This window comes from Lynx canadensis, chromosome A1 (assembly GCF_007474595.2).
Source record: "Lynx canadensis isolate LIC74 chromosome A1, mLynCan4.pri.v2, whole genome shotgun sequence".
NCBI classification, from domain to species: domain Eukaryota; kingdom Metazoa; phylum Chordata; class Mammalia; order Carnivora; family Felidae; genus Lynx; species Lynx canadensis.
The window spans coordinates 212292660-212316537 of record NC_044303.2 but is presented as its reverse complement, the minus strand read 5'-3'; the positions used below and the strand labels follow the sequence as shown (position 1 = coordinate 212316537).

The following is a 23878-nucleotide window of genomic DNA, read 5'->3' as shown; positions in this document are numbered from 1 at the left end:
ATTTTGGACTAGATAATTGTTTGGGGAGGGAGGGGGCTGTCCTGTGCGTTGTAGGATTTTAGCAGCGTCTCTGGCCTTTCCGCATTAGATGCCAGTAGAATCTTCCCACCGCCCACCCCCACCCCGTGAATAATTAAAAATATCTCCAGACGTTGCAAAATGTGCCCTGGGCGGGACAAAATCTCCCCCAGTTAAGAGCCACTGGTTTATCTTTAGACTTCCCACTAAAAGCCGAGATCCATGAGGGCTTTGTTTTATTTACCACGTGTTTCTCAGTGCTTAGAATAGTGGCTGGCATGTAAATACCCTGGTATCGTAATACAAATGTATGAATGATTTGGTATATTTAGCTCTAGCAGAAATATGAAAACTATCCCATACTTGGGTTAGCTCCAGTGCCCTAGAATAACATTGTCAAGACTACGTTTTGGGGTGAGGGGGTGGCGTTAACCAACCTCTACTACTTTGCCTACCCCCTCTCACCCACACCTGCAGACTCCCTTTAGAGGTGTTTTCTTACACCAGCCGTCCAGCACACAGGCTATCGGAGGCCACCACCCATGCTCTTCATTACTTGTGTGCTGGCCTGGGGCACCATCTGCGCTCTAAGCCTGCAGTAACCCCTGGGGCCCCACCTGCAATCCGGACGGGGTGGTCCCCAACCCACCAGTCACCTGGCCTGCCACCACCGAGGATGGCTACACTTATCAGTCACTGCATAAGAAAAGAAACCTACTCACTGTCATTTACAAATCCAGATTCTGCCAATGACTAATCATGTTTTTCCACCTGACCGAACCCAACTTTTCACTGGAGTCTCTTATTAAAAGTTGGCTGTGCTTCTTGTTCACATTCAGAGACTAAATGCTAATGATTCGCTGCTGCCAAATCCTGCTTTGAGGATTATCACTTCCGTCAAAGGTGCCAGAATGTTAGCAGCTCAAGTGCGAGCTTCGGACAAAGCTGGTCTTGGATGGCTTTTTTGTCGTCTGTGGCTGCCTACAACTTTGTTGCCTAGAGTTTCCATTCAGGAGAGATGCACATAGGTTTTATTCTTTCCCTTTCCTTTTTCATTTCTTAAGCAGTGGTGGTTCTAATTTAACCTCTATTAGCCTGTCTTTTCTGAACGTTAAAACAAATCCTTTTATTAAGCAACATGACCTGGACTCTCTGACTTGCCTTGTGTTGGTGAGGCTGTAACAGTTGGTGGTTTTTTTCTTTTTTGGTGGTGGTGGGGGGGGGGAGGGCGGTATTTACTATGCGCCTCACATTTTGCTAAGTGCTTTTATGTAGAAGTCGTTTACTCCTCAAAGCCCCTTTTACAGATGTGGAAACCGAGATACCAAGACCTTGCCTGAGATCACATGCCAATAAGTGACAAAGCACAGATTGAAACCCAGTTAGTCTGAGCCCTTAAATAATTACATGCCTTACCTCCCCAATATCACATTTCCTGTTAAACTTTCTCATCTGATTACATCTATACATGTCCTTCCTCCAAGTTTTAATAAAGCTGTAATGTTAGAAGTTTTAATTTTTCAAAATCATGGCTTTGAGGAATAAGGGCCAGATTTTCTGAAGCTAAAACTAAAATGACGGGTTGTCCAAGTTAAATACACCACCACCACAGCAACACCGATGCAATTTTCCCATCTTGCCCTTCTGTACAATGGCATTTACTCTACTCCTGATTAAGAGGTTTTTTTCTAGGTACAGGGAGGGGGCAGTGAGAGAAAGAAGACGCACTTTATCTTCCAGCAGCTTTCTCTCTGAGGACGATTAGCAAAATGACACGTCTCTTGTTGGTTGTTGTTCAAGTGTAAGGTAACCAGATCTTAGTGCTACCATTTATGCTAAGGAGATGGGTTGTTGGGGAGTTGCTGACAGTCATGTCATTGTCTGGTTTGTGCCTTATTTCTTCTGCATTTGTACAGCTTGCATAAAAACAAGACAAAGCTAGGGGTATCTGATAGCATGCAACTCTTGATCTTGAAGGTGTGAGTGCAAGCCCATGTTGGGTGTAGAGATTACTTAAAAATAAATAAATAGAAGTTAAAAATTAAAAAAAAAGAAAGCTAAATCAGTACACTGACCATTTTGGTTTTCTTTTATGTGGTTTGGTTTAGCATACTCGGGTTATAGATCCTTTGTCCCAAGTTAGGTAGTAAAGTGATTTTCGGACTAAAATTCTATGGCAATGACACATTAATAGATAAAAAATAGGTTATTTTAAGGAGTTAATCAGAGTGGTCAGTAGATAACAAAATACATGTCTTGATGGTTATTTTATATTTTCTCTTTCTAAATCTAGCCCACAGACTTTTTTTATAGTGTATTAAAGAGTGGTATATATAGTTAGTAGATATTGATTGTATAGAGTACTGTCCAATATACTATATATACAGAGAGAGTGTAGAATATAGCATGTGCTATTGAAGATTTTACTAGACCTTCTTTTACTTCCAGTTCACTACCAAGAACCTTGTTGTTCCACAGGATGTGCACATAGAAACTTTGGAAGGCTTTCCCAATTTGAGAACACAGTTGTAGCAGGTACAACTGTATGTGCTCACATATGCTATGGATAGGGTATTGGTTATTCTTTCAAGACCAAATCCAGTTTAAAATCTGAATTTTAGCATTTCTTTATTGCACTGTGACTTATTCTAGACTGCATGTGGCTCGCATTTAAGTCCGTTGTTTTTCTGATCCTTTGAGAGGTGTATTCTTGTACCTTTTAAACTAATTCCTACTCTGGCCTAACATTATATCAGAAGCCCCATATCATATTCTGTGTAAGTTAAGTGATTTGGCACATTCTCCTGTCAAAGCATTTTAGCCCAAATGCCCCAAACTCTTAAGTAAAGCTACTCAATTACATGTGAGGTGAAACATTTTTTTAAAAGCCTGAATTTGCCTGTATAAACATTTAATCAAATAATATCCAGAGGAACCTAACAGTTCGTCCTGTGGATGATCACACACAGAATACCCAACATTCAAGGTCCCAGTAGGAAACAGCACCCTCTGACAGGATAATTGATTACCCTCTAAGAAAGGAACTATTTACAAAATCGTGGTCAGATTTAAACCAGCATGGTTGGGAAAGCAGCCCTGGGCCAATACCAGTGGGATCTATTTCAACGTCCTCGTGCCCCCCGCCCCCCAACCTGCAGGGGCCTGGAGAGAGAGCAGTTACGAAAACCCAGACAGAGCTGCGACTGTAGCTTTAGGAGAACCGGCCCCCAGAGCTGTGAACTTCATGGAGGAAGTAGAGGAGGGCTGTGACTGCCAGTGTGTGCCCTGGCAGGGAGAGAATAGAGGGGATAATGCCCCGAACTCTTTCTTCTCATCTTCCTGTCTCTTGTAAGTGCCTCCCATTCGTTGAACCCAACTAGAAGCCAAAGGATGAGGCAGCCCATTGGATGCAGTCCATAAGAGATCTGCTTCCTGGGCCACTGACCCAGGGGATAAAGGTGGAGGGCAAATCTGGAGGGGCAAACAGATGATGCACAGCATTAGTAATTATTCCCTGCGAGCAAACTTACGTGTCATGTTTCTTGGCTTTGCTCTCGTTTCCTGGAAGTGCCTACTCAGAATAATGATACATAGTGGAGCTCCTTGTCTGTCTGGAAAAATGAATTAGAAACTTCGGGCTAAAATGGTCAGCCCTTCCTTTTTCTGCTTTTCATGCTTTTATCTCCTTTCTTTGAGAAACATCTTGAAATCGTGATATATTTAATTGAATCACATCAATTAAGAATGATTTTACTAGCTCAAAACATGAGATTATGCAGTGTAAAATTACAAGCATGAATATCTTATATAAGCGGCTATCTATATAAGCAGCCATTTCTAGTTATTTGTACTTTGTTGATTTTATTTATAAGAGTGGTGAGTGCTGAAAGTTTAGGTGAAATATATGAGGATAAAATTATGAATTGTGAAAAGACTCTTATTATTCTGTTTTCTCCGTAGGACACAATATTCTGCAGGAGAATTAGTTGGAGAGTTCCTAGAATAGAAGGGAGAAAAATCACCCCCTGATCTAAACTGTAATGAGAGAGACAGGGTGAAACAAAGCCTCGTACACACACACACACACACACTCAATTTATTAAAGCATATGCAGTGACACCATCATTAACTGGATCCCTCAATAAAATGTGTTACAGCCATCAATCATGTGTTGATTTGGGTTAATATAAGGGCTTTTGTTTTAAAAAACAGAAATGTCCAAAAAAGTTTCTATCCTAGGATTGGATTTTGAACCCACCTGCCTAACACGTCACTTCTCCTGCCTTGTTACAATTATTAACCTTCCAAATAATGATCCTGAAACCCTACAGCTCCCAAGTCATCCAGAGAATAGCATGTTGCATTCATTAGATTCCACCTATCAATGTACAGTGGTAGCTTGCAGTAATGCATCCTTGTCATATGTGTCTGCAATTTCAACCCCTGATAACTATAGTGTGCAATCCAGAGAAACTCCGAGAAGCCTCAGAGTAGAAAAAATATAAAAAACACAGGCAGTGGGAGGTGAGAGGTTATAACTAGAAGGGACACGTGGAGAGCTTTCTGGGGTACCAACAGGAGATGTGAGGAGAGCTTATGGGTCTCTGGCCAGGTTCTGTTTCCTTGTATGAAAATAAAATGGGCATGTTCCATTTATGAAAATTTAACAGCCCATACAATTGTGAAGTTTTCTTTTCATACGTTATACTTCAATCAAAAGTTATATAATCTACACATGTGTATGTTTGTGTGTGTGTGTGTGCGTGCGTGCATGCATTAATTACTTATCCCTGTACTTTTATCTTTAACATAGGATATGGCTGTCTTCTTGTCCAGATAGTTTTGATTTAGTTCTTCCCTGGTCATAGTTGATAGCAGAGTAGACATCTTAGAAGCAGACACACAAACATTAAGAAAAGAAGATAAATATTAATGAATATTAGGTCTTAATAATCTGGGGCGTTTAGATTAATAGCTTGAAAGCAGAGATCGATAATTGAGGCTCTTAGTGGTGACTTCATGTCTTCAAGGGCAATTAAATTATGTGACATACACTGTTCCTAATGCTGAAAAAGTTTTAGAGACATTCCAACAAGATCAGTTAAAATAAACCATTCACAGCTTAAAGGCAAAGTTTACATAATGTAAATTCAGTGTTCCCAACAATGCTGAAAGCAGAGCTACGGTACTGCCTTTTAGGGAGGTTCTTTCTGTCCTTGTTGAGTTGTATTTAATCAGGAATTCCATTTAAACAAGTTACCACATTCCCAAGTCACTCCACATGATCCAGGTTTGACTGTAATGTGAAAACACCTACAAAGTAGATTTGGCTGTAAGGAAACATTACACATAAATTGCTGGACAGGGGCAGAAGTAGTTGGTGTGATTAGAGCCAATTAAGCTAAAATAATAGAATGTTGTCAGAGCTGGAGGAAACATCAGATATCATCTGACTCAATCCTCGTACTTTACAGTGAAGGAAATGTAGGTTCAGAGAGGTTAAATTGACTTACTAAAGGTATGCGGGTAAAGTATGGCTGATTTGCAATCAAAACTGAAGTGTCCACATTTGCTGATCTGTCCACATTCACTGAGCCTCATCCTTCAGAGAAGAGGCGTGTGGTCAAGATGACTTGGGTTTTAATTGTGTAGCTCTTGGATTTGCTATTTGGGTGTGACCCTGGGCCCCAGTTATAGGTTCTTTCCTGTGAAAAAATACAACCTGGTTGTTCACTGACAGGTAAGATGCTGCATGGCAAATAAGCTGAGAAAGTAACTCCCCAAAACAGAACTGGGGCAGGAGAAGAAATGGAAGGCTCATTAACCTCTCTCCATAGGAAGGAGCCCTTCCCAAGGTTCTTGGCCTTCTCAGCCTCTGGGCCTGAATGCCCAGTAGAATTATGCTTTGCTCCTGCCTGTAGAAGTGCCCTTCACCCTTGGGATCTGCAAAGGATGATTGGTATGGCATTTGGATGTTATCCCTTCATTTAATGGCAAGTCTATACATGCCGAGCATGGTTGTTACGCCCAAGTGTCATTGAATACCGGAGCCTAATTGTGGGATTTCCTTCATGTTGTTTGCACCTGCCTGGGCATAGACACCTGCCATATAATGGAGATAGTGATAGGACTCATCTCAAAGGCTGTTATAAGATTGAAAAGAGACGATGTATGCAAGTGGGTAGTAAGATGGTTGGCACATATTAGCCACTAACAAAAGTTGTGTCCAACTGCTGTTATTCAGCTACAGCACAACAATGGATTTGACATTAATGTTGTCCAAGAACTTTGGCCATTGTTTGACTCAGACAAGTTTCTCTTTATATAGAGTATTACTTGAAAATAATGGCTTTGCTGAAAGCACTAGACAACAGAAAAAAAGTTGAAAAATTACTTACCATTTAGGAACTAAATCTAGTTTGAGCTGTCTTGTTTCTTAAAGAGACAAATAAATAATGTAGTTGAATCTTTTTTTATTATTATTTTAGAGACAGCACAAAGGGGGAGAGAGAGAGAGACAGACCCTCAAGCAGGCTCCATGCTCAGCACAGAGCCCAATGCAAAGGCTTAGTCCCATGACCCAGGGATCATGACCAGAGCCAAAACCAAGAATCGGACTCTCAACCAACTGAGCCACCCAGGCACCCCATAAAGACCCCAAGCCTGTTCTTTAGGTTGGAAAACCTAAGATCTAGGTCCTGCTCTATTACTTAATAAAAAGTGTCAATGAGCGAATTATCAGACCACTTTGAGCCTCAGTTTCTTCATCTTTAAAATGAGATTGATAATAATACCTACTCCCTAGGTGGTTGTGGAGCTCAGGTGAGAGAAAATGTACATGAGGAGGCAAAACAAAACATTGTTGGAGATGAACTCCAAAGAGTGGAAATCTTAAGGCAATTGTGTTTACCTCTTTTCCAGCTTTCATCTTGCTGCTACAAAAGGGCATGTGGAATGCCTCAGGGTCATGGTTACACATGGCGTGGATGTGACTGCCCAAGATACTGCCGGTACGTGGTCTTTATCTCTTAAGTGAACAGGCCAGCACAAGAGTAGGTATCACAAAGATGAGACATATTCATTGTGGGGAATTTCCGATCTACAAACACGCCGAGAGAAGAACATAGAATCACCTCTAATGACTAGGTTCTGACATGGTTTCATCATTTGTGCCAAGTATTTTCCTCTTATATGTGCTCAACTAGAAACGTATACTTCTTATCCTCCATTTTAAAATATTATTTTTAAGGTTACATGTATGGACCAAGCAGTATTTTTGTTTTTATGCATCATAGCTTGAGATGATAAATGCGGTGAATTGTGGTGTTGTTTTTTTTTAATGTTTATTTTAAATTTTTTTCAACGTTTTTTATTTATTTTGGGGACAGAGAGAGACAGAGCATGAACGGGGGAGGGGCAGAGAGAGAGGGAGACACAGAATCGGAAACAGGCTCCATGCTCCGAGCCATCAGCCCAGAGCCCGACGCGGGGCTCGAACTCACGGACCGCGAGATCGTGACCTGGCCGAAGTCGGACGCTTAACCGACTGCGCCACCCAGGCGCCCCTTTAATGTTTATTTTAGAGAGAGCACACATGTGAGTTGGGAGAGGAGCAGAGACAGAGAGGGAGAGAGAGAATCCCAAGCAGGCTCTGCACTAATAGCTAATAGCACAGAGCCTGATGCGGGGCTCATCCTGACAAACTCATGAGATCACGACCCAAGCCAAAATCAAGAGTCAGATGCTTAACCAACTGATCCACCCAGACGCCCCAATGCAACGAGTTGTTCAGGAGCTCGTTTTGTTAGCTAACTGAGATGTGCTGTGTGAGAGAAGCTGTGATCCTCGTCTGGACCAGCTGCCCATGGTTCTCACCCCTTACTGTGCTTTAGTGCATCTGAGTCACCTAGGAACTGGGGAAAGGTAAGGCTGGGAGAGAAAAAAGAAGAAAGAAAAGAATAAAGAGCACACACACACACACACACACACAACCCACACACATATATACCCATGCTCTATCCTCTGAGATTCAGATTCCATTGTCTGAAGGTTGCCAGCGACCGGTATTTTTATTAAGTAATTCTAATGTGAAGCCAGTGTTGATAAATGATGAACAAAGTAAATGGAGAGAAAGTGTAGTCCTATCTTTTGTGAACATTGTTCTACAGGAAGGAGCCCACAGGATCTCCAGCCCAGGGTTCTGCCCCTGCCGGTCATACCAAAGGATCAAAGCAACTACTGATGGCTTTTCATTTCTCTGTTGTACTTAAAAATCTATGCCTTCTAACAGGGTTTTGTTAGTTTTTACTGGAATATGAAATCAGTCTATTTTCATAGTCTTTGTCTAGGCCACGCATTAATTCATAATGGATCCCTTTTATTCCCCCCAGTACCCTGGCCACCTGAGAGTAGTCTTCTTGGAGGGGGGAGGTCAGTCAGGTATTGTGAGAGTGCTCTTATTACTCAAAATATGGTTGGAACACTTTGTTTCAGAATTATTTTCAAAAAATCTGTGGCATTATTATTACTATTGTTTTTTTTTAATCTCAGTGTTAGGGGAATTTTATCCTTTGACAATAGATTTGTTTTTTCAGAACAGGCCAAAAGCCACTTGAAGTCAAGTCAGGTAAATGAGGTATCAAACTGGTGAGACCATTTTTGTCAAAAATAGGGAGTGATTAAAGTAACGGAATGATTTTCCTGAGCAGTACCACAGAAAGTTCCAAAAAAAATACTGTGAGAAATGGCAAAACCAGTGGAAGAATGAATGGTTTCCTTAAGTGACTATCTTAAAGGAAATACTAATTTATGTTGCACTAAAGTGATCTTTAATTCCAAAACCTAGTTATCTTGTTTGTTTATTGTTTTTTTTTTAATTTTTAAAAAATATTTATATTTGAGAGAGAAGCACGAGTTGGGGAGGGGTAGAGAGAGACACAGACAGAATCTGAGCTGTCACCTCAGAGCCCGATGCATGGCTCAAACTGACAAACCGTTAGATCGTGACCTGAGCTGAAGTCAGATGCTTAACCGACTGAGCCACCCAGGCGCCCCTGTTTGTTTATTGTTATTACCTTAAAAGTCATGCCACACACACACAAGGGCAGTATGATTAGGTAAAGTACCCTTGATGAGAAATATGTTTTCTTCAGTAGATGGGGCTTCCTCTCTAAGAAAATCCTAATCTAAAGGAATTAGCTTAAAGTAAATAAATTGGAACTATAATACAGACTCGTTTCATTGTATTTGATGTTAAGAAATAGATCAGCCAGGAGTGTCATTATTTCTAGTGTAACCAAATATCTCTTCCCCTCTATGTTTTTGTCATAGGGAAAAATATGTTTCTCTAATGCTCGTTGTAGAAAATTAGGGAAATACAGAAAACTACAAAGAAGTTAACTGGTGCCTCTACTCCTAACAAGAGAAGTTTTACTCTTTTGCTATATTTCCTTCCAAATTTTTCCTGGCACATTTTTACATAGTTGAGATCACATTATATAATAAACTCTACATGCTTGTCTTTTTGTTTTGTTTTTTTTTTAAGTCCACCAGTATCATTTCTAACACTTAAAGCTCTTAAGATTTTTGCGCCATATAACACATTGGGTAGAGTCTGTGTTTCCTACCAGAGCCCTAACTCCTGACACCAGAGCCTGGTAAAGTGTCGGGCCTTGAGGCCCGGACACCCCAGTGTGGTGCCAACTTGCTAGCCGACTGAGACGAGGAGGGGACACTGCAAATTACTCCAGCCTGCTTCTCTGCGCCTGGCAGTGGGAACTGCCACAGTCCATCCTTTTTTTTTTTTTTTTTTTTTTTAATGTTTATTTTTGAGAGACAGAGAGAGAGAGAGACAAGGAGTGTGAGCAGGGAGGGGCAGAGAGAGAGGGAGACACAGAATCTGAAGCAGGCTCCAGGCTCTGAGCTGTCAGCACAGAGCCCGACACGAGGGTCGAACCCACGAGCTGTGAGATCATGACCTGAGCCGCAGTCGGACACCCAACCGACTAAGCCACCCAGGCGCCCCCATCTGTTTTTTTTAATGTTTATTTACTTTTGAGAGGGAGAGTATAGCGGGGGGAAGGGCAGAGAGAGGGGGACAGAGGATCTGAAATGGGCTCCGTGCTCAGCAGAGAGCCGATGAGGGGTTTGAACTCCTGAACCGCAAGATCATGACCTGAACTGAAGTCAGCCACTCACCTGACTGAACCACCCAGTCACCCCTCCATTTAAAATATATATATGTATGTATATATATAAATTGGTGGACTCCACGGCACTTATGGGCCCAGAACATTGTCCAAACGTACGATGAGTTGAAAATGTCTCAGAGCCACCAGTCACTTCCCTCCCCGCTAACATTTTCGGCAATGAGGGTACACTGTGGTCTCTGGACTGATTGTTTTCCTTTTGTCTGAATGAGGCACCAACTTCTCATGATTTCTTAAAAGCGTGCAAAGAGAATGTAGGAACGAAGGAAGAGGCTTCAAGGAAAATGTGCATGGAAATGTTGATTGTGTTATCTAGACCAGTGCTTCTCAGACTCTTTCCCATCATAACAAACAAGGTAAATGTGATGGCTTTTGCTGCCGATATTTCTGTCCTTGTTGCTACATCACCTACCCCTTTCTTCTTCTCTCAAGAAAGCAGAGCAGAATCCATCAGTCACCATGCCTCACCTTAATGTGATCATCATTAGTCCAAAACATTTTTTATGGTGGTTAAGGGATGAATTAAATGGCTCAGCTCTTAGAGGTGTTGTCTTTTCAATAAACCTACTTAAATATTGACACGTTGTTATTGAGGAATGGTCCTCTTCAAAAATCACTGACAGCTGGTACAAAAATCTGTGACCATAAATCATACTACCCTGTAGAATTTTCAGGAAAACAAAAACAAAGCCTGCTTTCAAAATATACACTGACCCTTTTTATTAGTTGTATCCACCAAGCATATAGGATGGTCAAATCGGTATAATTTCCCACTTTTTAAACTGGGGACTAGATTTAAGTTATAAAAGCAGAGTGTTTTTAACATCTATTTTTTAACAACTATCTTTCCCTATGAAATATTTGGAAGTCTGACCAGAGAATTTTTATGGCTGCTTTACAAGCAACTTATGAGCAAAGCACTGTCAGAGGATAGGGCCTTGGTATAGTTTCAATACGACAACAATCACATCGTTTTCGATGGTCTTTGAGGCTTCCACAAGACGGTCATTGTGGGCATCTCCACACCCAGGGCACAGTGAGAGCTCGCTGCGTTTGGCTCCTTGATTATCATGATTATTGCTACTTTACCCACATCACCTTATCACCTTTATTATCTTTTACACGTGAGGCTTTTGAAAAGGTTTCACATCTTTATTTATTATTTTTTAATTTTTCTTAATGTTTACTTTTGAGAGAGAGACAGAATACGAGCAGGGGAGGGGCAGAGGGAGGGAGGCACAGAAACTGAAGCAGGCTCCAGGCTCTGAGCTGTCAGCACAGAGCCCAGTGCGGGGCTTGAACCCACGAACTGTGAGATCATGACCTGAGCTGAAGTCCAGGGCTTAACCGACTGAGCCACCCAGATACCCCTATTATTATTATTATTATTATTATTATTATTATTATTATTTTATTTATTTATTTTTTTACAATCACCAAGCCAACAGCTCTCGTTGTACAAATCAGAAGAAGAAAGCCCAAAGACTGGTAGAAGCTCATAACAGGTTTTTGGTTTTGGGGGTTTTCCTCCTTCCTTAATCGCCTGTTTGCCAGGCAATACCAGTATATAGTGGTCACATGGGAAAGTTGGCTTCTGAGCTCACTGTGTCATCTCTGAACTGGACCTACGTTATTTGTCTAACATCCTTTCATTGTTGTGTTTGCTCTTGTTCCTCACTGATGTAAGAATTGGCATTTCTGGCTGCTTTTTTAGAAAACACTCCTCCCAGACAAATAGTAAAATTGACTTCTAGGCTTTTTTTTTTTTTTTTTTTTTTTTTTTTGGTTGGAGGGTGGGGAGTGGTGGTGCCTGCATTTAGCACCCTGGAGTATGAGACAGGATTAAACAGAAGCATTAACGGAAGATTGAAGAAGACCAAAGAATCTTCTGTTTTTACCAATATGCTTCTACGAAGCATTGGCTTTCACACACCCTTGATTAGTGAGTGTATACATTTGATGCAATGTGACAGGATACCATAATAAGAGTGGCTTCAACAAATAGAATTTTCTGTCAGTTGAAAGTCCCAAATTGGTATGGCAGCTCGGCTCCACACCGTGAGGGATTCAGACTCCGCCATCCAGGGTGTTGCTGTGGTCCTAATAGCCCAAGATGGCTTCCCTGGGATCTGCATCTCAGCAGCAGCCAGGGGCAGGGCAAGTACGGCCCATGAGTGACACACACTCAGACCTCACAGCACAGAGTGGGATATGTGGCCACACTGAGCTTTACGGGAAGCTGGGAATTCTGGGCAACAATTTGTCCAGTTAAAAATGCTGAAGGTTTTGCTGTAGAAGCAAGTAGAAACAGAGATTGGAGGAGAATGTGCACTTTGTATTTCACACCCATTTTTTAAATTTTCTCTCATCCCTTTGCACACTTAACCTTCCTAATACAACATCTTTTCTCATAGAAGAGGGACTTAGGAGAGCGAGAACTGAGGTACGGAAACATCCTAATGCATAGTCCTCAGAACGGAATGCTTGAGAACCCTGACTTTTCTCTCTGCGGTTTCCAAGGACTGGTTTAGTTTTTGTTTGGATTTCAAGGTGGACTTCCATTCCATTATGCCCCTAATCCCACTCAAATTTGATGCCATGTAAAGATATGAAAGGTAATATTCATCTTAAAACTCAGATACTTTGACAATGGGTCATTTAAACTGTAAATTATAGCCAATAAAACGTATTTCCTATTTTCATTTCGGATAAAGAAAAACAAAACGATCGTATGAGTTTCGCACTTGCTGTTGACTCGTGTATAGGCAGTAAGAAGGGTCAGCCATATGCAATGATCAGCATAACGTGGGTGTGAAAATATTTCAGGTGATATACACACATGCAAAAAAAGCCTTTTAATTCCTTAACGAACACTATACACATATATACTGGGGAGACTAAGGGTAATTCCATAACTATTTAGTAGTTACAGTAGTGGTTACTAATACGGCTTTCATTCTTGGGTCTTCTCCTGGGGTTATAACAAGGTAAACAGACTTGTGCCTCAGTGATGAAAATTTGATGAAAAGAAAATGAGGATTACTAAGGATAATGGTGTTTAAATATGTTTAAAATTGTAAATAAGAACCAAATTTATACTTCTATTGTTTAAATATAGTCAGCATTCTGAAACTCTGATTTCTAAGAAAATGTTTTAAATCTTATGTAGTTGAATGTTGTTTAATTCTCTTTATTTTTCTAAATGTTTTTATATTTTGATCTAAAACTGCAATTTTTCAGACTTCACCCTTTGGTATTTGTTAGCCCTGTATGTGTCTTCTGACTTGTTTTCAGATTTTTTCACATATACTTGAAGAGTACATCAGTAATTCCTCTATTAAATTAGCTAATTCTTCTCCATTTCCTCCAGTGATCTTAAAGAATTGAATAAATGGTTATTGTCTGAGGTAGTTTGGGGGAAAGTGTTCCATGGCTAGAATGTCTGGGCATCCTTTTTATTTTTTATTTTTATTTTTTTAAAGTAACCTCAAGTAGGGCTTGAACTCATGATGCCAAGATCAAGAGTCACATGCTCTACTGACTGAGCCAGCCAGGCACCCCTGAGCCATCCTTTTTAGACTCCCTTTCTTTTTTTTTTTTTTAAAGCTTTTTCTAATTTTTTTTTTATACTTTATTTATTTATTTTGAGCGAGAGAGAGCACACGCATGCAAACTTGAGTAGGAGAGGGTCAGAGACAGAATCCCAAGCAGGCTCCCCACAGTCAGCATGGAGCCCACGAGGGGCTCTAACTCATGAACCATGAGATCATGACCTGAGCCGACCTCAGATGCCTAACTGACTGAGCCACCCAGGTGCCCCTAGACTCCCTTTCAACAATAGGTTTCTTACACTACCTGTTATAGCCCACAACCCTTGACATAAATAACACTGGTCTTTTTACTCACAGGCAAAGTTCTGCTGGAATGCACTTGAATTAGGGTTGCCATGTTATTTGAATTGTTTCCTGATATTCCAGACAGATCCATAGCTGAATGGGGGCCAGACTTATGCACTGTCTCATTACACTGAGATTCTGCCACTAATACAATGTATTCTCTCCAGAAAATTTTTGCTTTTGGAAAGAGAATTTTGTGTTAACATTAAGAGACATCTCACTTCGGTGTAATGTCCAGGGCATGACACATTATTTGGGTTTTGAGAATGTTTTAATTGAAAATACTGTTGTGCTCCTGGTTCAGGAAAACATAGCTCAGGGCCAGGGAATAAAAGAATTGTGTTTCTTTAGAAACACGGCACTTACTTCCAGGTATGAGTAGAACACTTGGAATGAAATGAAACCCTATTGTTTATTTTCTGCTGGGTTGTTTAAATCTCCCTACCATCTCGTCTTTGGAGAATTGTCTTTTTCCAATGGGTGCTCTTTACGTAGAACAGCTTTTGTCCACAGCAGAGACAAAAAGCTAATGCACTGTATACATGACATAAACAGTCTTCTACTTACAATCAGGATGGCTTCCAAAAGTTCATCTGCAAGGCATTTGTTTAAAACTGAAAACATGTTTGTCCTTAGAAACACTGGTACAGATGATGCTTGGGGGCCGGGCTAGCGCACCAAAGCCTATTTAATGCATCCTGTAACCGAACTGATACCATTATGCATTATACATCCTGGAAAGAGGAGGGTCTCAGGAAGTTAAAGGAGGAAGGAGAAGAGAAGATATTTGTCTTCCTACTTCCAAGGGCCTTAGTTCCGACCTTCCTCATCCTCATCCGTTTGGGAGGGGTTCCTGCCTCTGTGTTCTGCTTCACCTAAACAACCCACCCTCATGCATACCCTTAAAATCCTTCAGTGCAGCTGGTCTCAGAAAAGAAGGAATCTGATCTTTTGACCTTACACATGCTTTTGTGCAGCTTACTGTGATCCTAAAATCCTCTAATTTTTAAATATGGTATTTCCTAGCTGTATGATTCTCTAATAATTAAAGGTTCCCAGTCCATGTTACAGATTGAAGACTATTTGAAAAAGGAGAAATGATATTTGGAGACTGGTGGACCACCATATGAAAGAAATTGTTTCTGTAAGCCAATGGTTCTCAACTGGGGTGATTTTGCCCCCAGGGGATATTTGGCAATGTCTGGAGACATTTCTGATCATCACAAATGGACATGTAAAGGGTAGAGGCCAGAGGTACAGCTTAATAACCTAAAATGCATAGGACAACCCCCCTTCCCTCAACATACACACATAGACACACACACTCATGGCTTAAAATGTCAATAGCACCGAGACTGAAACCATGCTTGAAGCATGTCCCAAAGTATGGGTTGTTCACAGGTATGACATTCGGCACATCTCGGCCGAAAATTTTGGGAAATGGAGGATTTAAGAGTTTACCATGTGCTCTGGGTTGGCTGGCAGGGGCAGCTTTGGTCCTCTGCCCCTAAACCTCCTCCCCAGACCTTTGAAATGAGCATACCCTCTAATCGAAATTAACAAGTGTGTAGTAAGAGCCTATGATGCATCATCAGTGCTGGACTAGGGACACAGCAGGGAATGAGACAGAACTTCCTGTCCTCAGTGAGTTCATATTCTAGTGGGGAAAGAAAAACGAGCTCCATAAATTGTGTGTGTGTGTGTGTGTATTGTGTGTGTGTATTGTGTAGAGTGGGGTGGGGTGGAAAGGAGTGTGGGAAGGTGCTCAGTGCTATGAAGAGCAGGAATGAAGCAGGGATTGAAGATTAAAGGGGCGGCGGAGGAATGGGAATTTTAAAAGGGGAGGTCAGGGCAGACCTTCACAAGGCACTCTTTCAGTTGCCTCTGAGGTGAGGGAGCAAGCTGTGTGGTGATCCTGGAGGAAGAGAATCCAGGCTAAGCGCAGGGTCCAGCGAGGTGGTGAGGGGCCTCAGATGGGAGCCTCCTGGGCTGGTAGCCATACCTTCTGCCCAGAAGCTGCCCCCAAACCCCTCTTCCTTAGAAATTCTTTAGGCCCGTTAGGCTGTGGAGAGAGTTGGGTACAGCACTAGGATTTCCTAAAGCTGACTGCTGAAACATCAGAGCACGTTCTGTTAGGGTCATATTCTCTGAAGGGAACGTAAAGAAATGTGACTTTAGTAGTGTATTATTGTTCTCACCACTCTTTTCCTTCTTCCACATAAGGACTTTGAATATCTGAAAACTCCAGGTAGTTTCCGTGCAGGGGCTGGAGGACATTTGGAGGAGAGGGAAATGAAAAGCCAAAACTAGGGATTTAAGTGATGGGTGTTTAGGATGTTCTCAGCTGGTGTACAGGTGGCCTTTCCTGGGTTCCTGGGCCTGTGGCAGTCGTAGCCTGGTGTGGCTGGGGTGGATGCAGGACGTTTGGCATGCATGGGGACCGCTGAAAGCAGAACCGAGCTGTGTATCATGAGTCACCTGCCAGCTTTTAGCTCAGAGTTTAATAGCACCCCAAGAGAAGGGCACTTGGAGTAGACCCTGAATATTATGCAGTGGGCAGGATGCTCTGTGTCCTCTGCTCGTTTGTCACACTGAACTTTACAGATAAGAAGCTGAGACCTTACCAAGAGTAACAATTCTGCCTTTGTTGGAGAACAGTTTATTTCCTCATAGTTGTCTTTGTCACAGAGATAAGAAAGGGATTTAAAATGTGTGGCCTCTTTTTCCAAGATTTTTTTTTAATCCATTTAGGACACAGTGCCTTGCACCTCGCAGCCAAGAACAGCCACCACGAATGCATCAGGAAGCTCCTTCAGGTAAAATGGAACAACTTAAAATTATAAATTTTTAAAATTATGTCATCTTTTAAATTTAACAGTAACTGTATCTGTGAAAGAATAACACACACACACACACACACACACACACACACACACACACTCCCTTAAATACCATCCCAGAACCTGGGTTTCCTAAGAAGCATCACAATTTAAATGACAGCCAAGGAAAAGATTATTTCCATAGCAATGGCACTGATAGGGAAGAAGATCCTCATCAGAATTTGGAGTGTCTTCCTGGGATACAGCCTTTTTCTTGCCTTTATCAGCTCCTTGCGTCCTTTTCTGAGAGACTTGTACCCTTTACATAATCAGTTTAAAAACTGTTTTTCATGCGATTAGAGATCCTTGCAATATAGGATCTCCAGTATCCTAATAGCCTTTCTTTCAGTCATTGGTAGAACACAACTCTTTTTGAGAAACAAAATTTCAACCTTTATTTCCTTGTGTGTAACTTTAAATGTGCCTTTAGTTCTTAGTTTTTTGCCGAGGTTCTTGGTTTTATTCCCCTTTATAATTTGAAGCCAACTCCCTGGTTTGATAACCTGGCCAGTTTATAATGATCGCTTAGGGGGACGACATCTGTAAATCTTGAAAGATGAATATTTAATGAAAGCCCAGTAGCGGCCCATACTGTAACATCCAGCCATTGCCAGTCAGCGTGCAAGCTGGTTGTTTTCAGGAACAGCACAGAGCCATAAAATATGTGTTTGGAGTGCTATCTCTTCTGTTGAGCTGTTGTCTCAGCCTTCACAGGCACTGTGTGGGACCCAGCATCTTGCTTTAATTTGGCTCTGCGATTCTAATGCAGAAATGTGGTCACATTCTTCAACTTGTCCTGCTCTGTTGGTCACACAGCTTCTTGTCTTGCGTTATGTGACGCAAGCTGCCACCAGTGCCAGGAATGCAAACCTTAACAGGCCTTTGAAGTGAAATTCAAGAAAAATAGATCAACATCTGTGATTATTATTATTTTTATTATTATTATGAGGCTCCTCTCTGAGAACAATTAAAGTAGAACTTCCCTGCTTTCTCTGAGGCCCGGCACCTTGAATAAATGACAATCATGGACTTGCCCAAGTGCACTGCCTCCATACCCTTGGTCTTGCCTTAATTTTTTTTTTAACTTATTTGTATCTTAAATCTCTGTTCTCATTCTGGCTTGGCTATCCAGGCTTTGCATCTGGCTCTGATTTTCAGGAAGAATGAACTTGACAGGCTGGAAATCCTCATGGGCAAGGACCAGATATTCTAGCCTCTAATGTAATTTTATATCTGGTTATGCAAATGGATTGGTTTTTCTCTGGAATCTTTGAAGCCTTTAAACACTTCCTTGTGCTATTCTAAAATTAGGCCAAAGCATGGTAAGTCGTAACTTGATCTCCGTTCCTCTTACCACTGAAGGGCAGACAGACATTTCACTCTTAACATTGCCTGTTCTTGCCTCTAACTTGCAGACTTGCTGTTCTTCTTTCTGAATAGTTGTTAAAACCTGAGGCTTTGAATTTTTTTTTAATGTTTATTTGTGAGACAGAGCATGAGCAGGGGAGGGGCAGAGAGAGAGAGGGAGACAGAATCCGAAGCAGGCTCCAGGCTCTGAGCTGTCAGCACAGAGCCCAACGCGAGGCTCAAACTCACAAACCGTGAGATCGTGACCTGAGGTAAAGTCGGTCGTTCGACCTACTGAGCCACCCAGGCGCTCCTAAAACCTTGAGGCTCTGATGTCCTCCTAATGGGTCGCTTTCCTTGGGTCCTGGACCTCTCCAGCCAGTTCTTCACTTCTGTCTTGGCATCCTCTGCCCTCTGTGATGTGACCCTTGTTGCCTCCCGCCCTCCCTCACTCTCTGCACTGGATCCTTTCTCTGAGCTCTCTAGGCCTTTGCTCTTACTATCTGTCTGCTGGAGATTCTTCTCTTCTCCAGTGGCTACCGTTTTAAAGTTTGCCTCCTCAAGGCAGTGAGCGCAAACAGACCCTTGTGAGATTCTTCAAATTCAAATGAACTCTCCTCTTCCCCTGATAGCCCACTAGTCCCCCCCCCCCCCACTTTTAACAAGTGCCTCCTGGACACCGTGCCCTGTGTCAGGCATTGAGTATATTTTCACGAGCAGAGCATCCCTTATCCTGATGAAGCTTGCAATCTTGTAAACAAGTCCCCAAATGCATGTTACAAATTGCACCACATCAAGAAGAAAACTGACCAAGTACTGAGAGAGATGGGTGTGGGGTGAATGATCAGGGAAGGGCTCGTGGAGGAGGTGATATTTAAGCCGAGAACTTTGGAAAGAGCCAAGGGGAAAGCATTCCAAGCAGACAGAAGAGCAAGTACAGAGGGCCTCGGGTAGGAAAGGCACTGGTCAGGGAGGAAAGAAAGCCTGGGGCTGAGTGAGCGTGGAGGAGAAAGAAGGGCATGGAGTGCAGGCCTGTGTGTCATGGTAGGCAGGCCATAAGTCCTCTGAGCGCAGCATGGAACTGTGGAGGGCTTTTAAGGAAGGACTGGTATTCACAGTTTTAAAAGATCACTCTAGTTGTATAGAGAATAGAGGCGAGAGCAGAGCTGTGGAGCCCGCCAGGAGGCTGCCCCAGCTGTCTGCATGAGAAGATGCTGGCCTAGACTGGGTGGTGTAATGGGGAAAGAAAGAGTAGACCAGGTATGTTTAGGTCACAGAATTGGCAGGACATGGTGGTGAATTAGATGGCGGAAGAGGAGGAGGAGAAGTTAAAGGTGACTCAGTGGAAGTTTAGGACGGTTGCATTTGAGGTGCTTACGTCAGAGTAGAAATGTGAAATAGGCAGCGGGTTATCAAGCCAGGCACTCGGAGATGACGTTGCGTACAGCTGAGAACATATGCTCTAGCCCAGCGCATCTGGGTTTGAATCCTGGCTCTGCCATGTCCTGAGACTTGAGCAAATTATCACCTTCTCTGTATCTCAGTTTCCCCATCGGAAGATGGGAGTGATAATAGTGTCTAGCATTATCAGGAGCCTTAAAACAATGAAGAGTGCCCAGTGCGTAATAGCTAATATGTACTTAGGTTTGTTATTGCGAAGGTACACATTTGAGTCTTTAGCCTTTAGATGACATTTCAAGCTACGGGCATGAATGAGATTACCAAGAAGGAGAGCACCGAGGAACCCCAACATTCTGTGTTTGGCTCACGGAGGGGGAGTGGCCAGAGCAGTAGTGGGAACACCAGGCTAGTATGGGCGCTAGGAGCTAAGTGGAAGGACTGTTTGGAGAAGGGGGTGGATTGCGGTAAGAGGAGGACACAGATGTTTGTTGTCGTGGGAAACACGAAGGTTATTGGTGACTGTGGGGCCATCTCTGTGGAGTCTGGAGAACAGCACGCAACTGCAGTGGGTTTGGAAACGAGTGGGAAGCAAGGCAGCATGGATCGCATGTGGGCAGTTCTTTACAGGAACTTGGTTTTGTGAAGGGGGACTAGAGGATTAAGCAGGAAATGTGGGGGGAAAGACGGGACCAAGATGAGAACGCCTGGAGCGTATCTGTCAGCTGCCGGTGATGGGATGCTAGTGTGAGAGGGAGGACAGGACGGCCAATGCAGCAAAGAGGTGACCTTTTGCCTGGGTCCCGATTACTTGGAGAGGAGCTGCCCTCCCCATGGGAGACTGCAGGTCCTGGAGCACAGCAGTTGGGGCCTATTCATATTTATTCTCTTCCTGATAAGACACATCACAACCTTGCAGGAAAAGGATGAACTCAACAGAGCGGAATGTTTATTATGTGTATTTATTTATTTTTTGTCTTCTAGTCAAAATGCCCAGCCGGAAGTGTGGACAGCTCTGGGAAAACAGCTTTACATTATGCAGGTGACTTTCATTCTCTTACTGATCCTTCTGCCATAAGAAATACTCAGTTATCCTTTTCCTCTTTCAAGCCATTTTCTTTACCATTTTATTTCTGAGGCTGTTGTCTGTCATCATTCCTGGAATTTCTGTCTCCCTCAGTTTGCAAAATGTGTAGGGTTTTATCAGGGACACATCTAAAATTCATCAGTTGCCTGCCAAACTGTAAAAATTGCCATGGTTATTATATTTTAATTAATGTAAGTTTCTTGTTTAAGCTAAGAGATTTTCATAAGCATTTAGAGATTTCATGTAATATGTGATACAGATTTTTTTGATTTGGGGATCAAAAGAAACTCCCATTTTATTTCTCAGTGTTCTGTTTTACTATCTTGTCATTATCTGTCACACGGCTCCCAAGTAACAAAACGTCAACACCGAGCTCAGGGAGTGATGAGATTTATAAATTTCTATTAGTGCTAGCTGGGGCAAAGCTAAGTCCTACAAAATGCCAAACCAAATATTTGCACAAAGGCAACTGGCAGACAGTGGCTCTAGGTCTGGAAATTAACATTGAAATGTAACACTAATTCGGAGCACCTTACTTAACCTTCCGGATACGACTTCTCTTCAGTGCAGCTAGTATAACATAGCAAACTGGGTGGAACACGAACTTCTCCGTCCTGGGTGCGTGTGATGCCCCTGCTGGTGAGAGCCCCTGTGTGACGGGCTGTGTCTTTGTTTCCTTCCCTCAGCGGCACAGGGCTGCCTTCAAGCTGTGCAGGCTCTTTGCGAGCACAAAAGCCCCATAAACCTCAAGGATTTGGTAAGTATCCGGCAGCTGCTAGATGTGGAGATGCACACTGGCGTCTAGAGCGCTGTGGGCTACCTCTGCAAATCACTAAGACATTTAGAGACCTCAGCATTTGGCGAAAGTCTAATGCGTTTCAACCTAGATCCTCTTCTGCAAAACGGATCCAAGTATTATCTCTATTGGTCTCTGAATTTAATGACACATTGAGAAGACATTTTGTGACATGCACTTCCTGATGTGTACATTTGTTTCTCAGGTCATCTGCCATCAACCTAAATGTATTAATAAGGCTTAATTTCTTGACTTTTAGAAGAAATAAGTCTAAATAGAAGTTCTGTCATTTCTGTTAACTTCCCGTGTATCATCTTGGGTACTCCTGGTTAGGATTTCCCAACTCTGAAAACCACTTCTAGCCTGTTTACCCTTGCTGGGCTACCCTGAGAATAAATTTACATGCCAGTCACTCCTGACTGCAAGTTTAAATGTCCTGCCATAGCATAGAAATTATATGCTATGCATGCATTATATGCTACGCATGCATTATACCTAATGGGAATATTGTTATGTGAGTGTATAGAATTGTAGATAAATTCGTACTCCCTGAATCTCAGTACTTCATAACCAGAAAGTATTATAACTTTGCAGAGATAATTTTTTAGAAATGTGTCTGAAATTCTATTTTAAACGGAGACTTAATCTTTAAGCAGCAATTGTATTTTTCAAAATAATTGGACATATGGTAATTTTTTTCCTTTGCCTACTTGAATACATCTACCTTAAAAGTTACTATCAACTGCATTTGGGAGGTATGTTCCAAGGAATAAGCAGAATACAAGCTTCTCTTGAAGCTTTTGTATCATTTGAGTTAGGACCCCTTCACCCTAAGATTGTGGAAATAGTCACCTATGTATTCTTCTAGTATTTTTTCACTTTTTTTCTGTTGTAATGTTTACATTCTTCATCACCTTACATGGTTTGTATATGAGTTGGGATCTCATTTTCTTATTTTATTTTATTTTACTTTATTTTAATTTTTATTCCAGTGTAATAAACGTACAGTGTTATATTAGCTTCAGGTATATAACATAGTGATTCAACATCATTTAAAAAAATTTTTTTAATGTTTATTTCTTTTTGAGAGGGAGCAAGACAGAGCATGAGCAGGGGAGGGGCAGAGAGAGAGGGAGACACAGAATCCAAAGCAGGCTCCAGACCCCGAGCTGTCAGCACAAAGCCTGATGCAGGGCTTGAGCTCATGAACCACGAGATCATGACCTGAGCTGAAGTCAGATGCTTAACTGAATGATCCACCCAGGTGCCCCTCTACAGCGCTTTTTTAAAGGATTGCCAGTTGTCATATTAAATGATTCTTTCCGTTGATCTTTATCTAGTCATGTGCCAAGAATAGGCAAACTCTTAATGTTCCATTCTGGTACTTGTAAGGTTATGAAAGCATGTACTTTGCAAGGGAATAGTAGAATGGATGGTAGGATGCGTAGAGTTTGCTTGGAAGAAGCTGCTTGGAGGGCAGCGGACCTACTGCTGCCCTGTGGAAATAAGTCCGCCTGTTCTTCAAAGCCATCCCCCAGTAAACATGATATGCTTGCCTGGAGCCTTTACATACTTGATGTTCCACTCTCTGTCATGTCGCTGCCAGACTGAGGGTTGGTCACTGAAGGGAAAAAGCAGCCCATGAGGCTGAGGTTCCTGAGAAAAAGCTAACAGTCAGTGCAATTCCTTAAGAGGTCTGTTGAACTACTAGGTGTTTATCCAAAGGATACAAAAGTGCTGATTGGAAGGGGCACATGCACCCCAATGTTTATAGCAGCATTATCAACAGTAGCCAAATTATGGAAAGAGCCTAAATGCCCATCGACTGATGAATGGATAAAGAAGATTGGGGTGTGTGTGTGTGTGCGTGTGTGTGTGTGTGTGTGTGTGTGTGTGTGTGTGTGTGTGTGTTGGAATATTACTCGGTGATCAAAAAGAATGAAACCTTGCCATTTGCAGCAACATGGATGGAGCTAGAGTGTGTTATGCTGAGAGAAGTAAGTCAGAGAAAGACAAGTATGATATGATTTCATTCATGTGGAATTTAAGAAACACAACAGATGAACATAGGGGAAGGGAAGGAAAAATAAGATAGAAACAGAGAGGCAAACCATAAGAAACTCTCTTAAATACAGAGAACAGTCTGAGGGGTGCTGGAGGGGAGGCAGGTGGGGGGATGGGCTAAGTGGGTGATGAGCATTAAGGAGGGCACTTGTTGGGGGTGAGCACTGGGTGTTATATGGAAGTGA

The 23878-nt window shown here is 42.1% G+C and overlaps 1 protein-coding gene across 4 annotated transcripts in view; it reads left to right on the top strand.

Moving 5' to 3' along the window:
• RAI14 (retinoic acid induced 14) overlaps positions 1-23878 on the top strand; it is a 145164-nt gene that overhangs the window by 101914 nt on the left and 19372 nt on the right. For all 4 annotated transcript variants that reach the window (XM_030331628.2, XM_032594587.1, XM_030331644.1 and 1 more), the window contains 4 exons: positions 6940-7028; positions 16874-16938; positions 20731-20788; positions 21520-21590. In XM_030331628.2, coding sequence (XP_030187488.1) covers positions 6940-7028; positions 16874-16938; positions 20731-20788; positions 21520-21590 — 283 coding nt within the window. The remainder of the gene's footprint in view (positions 1-6939; positions 7029-16873; positions 16939-20730; positions 20789-21519; positions 21591-23878) is intronic.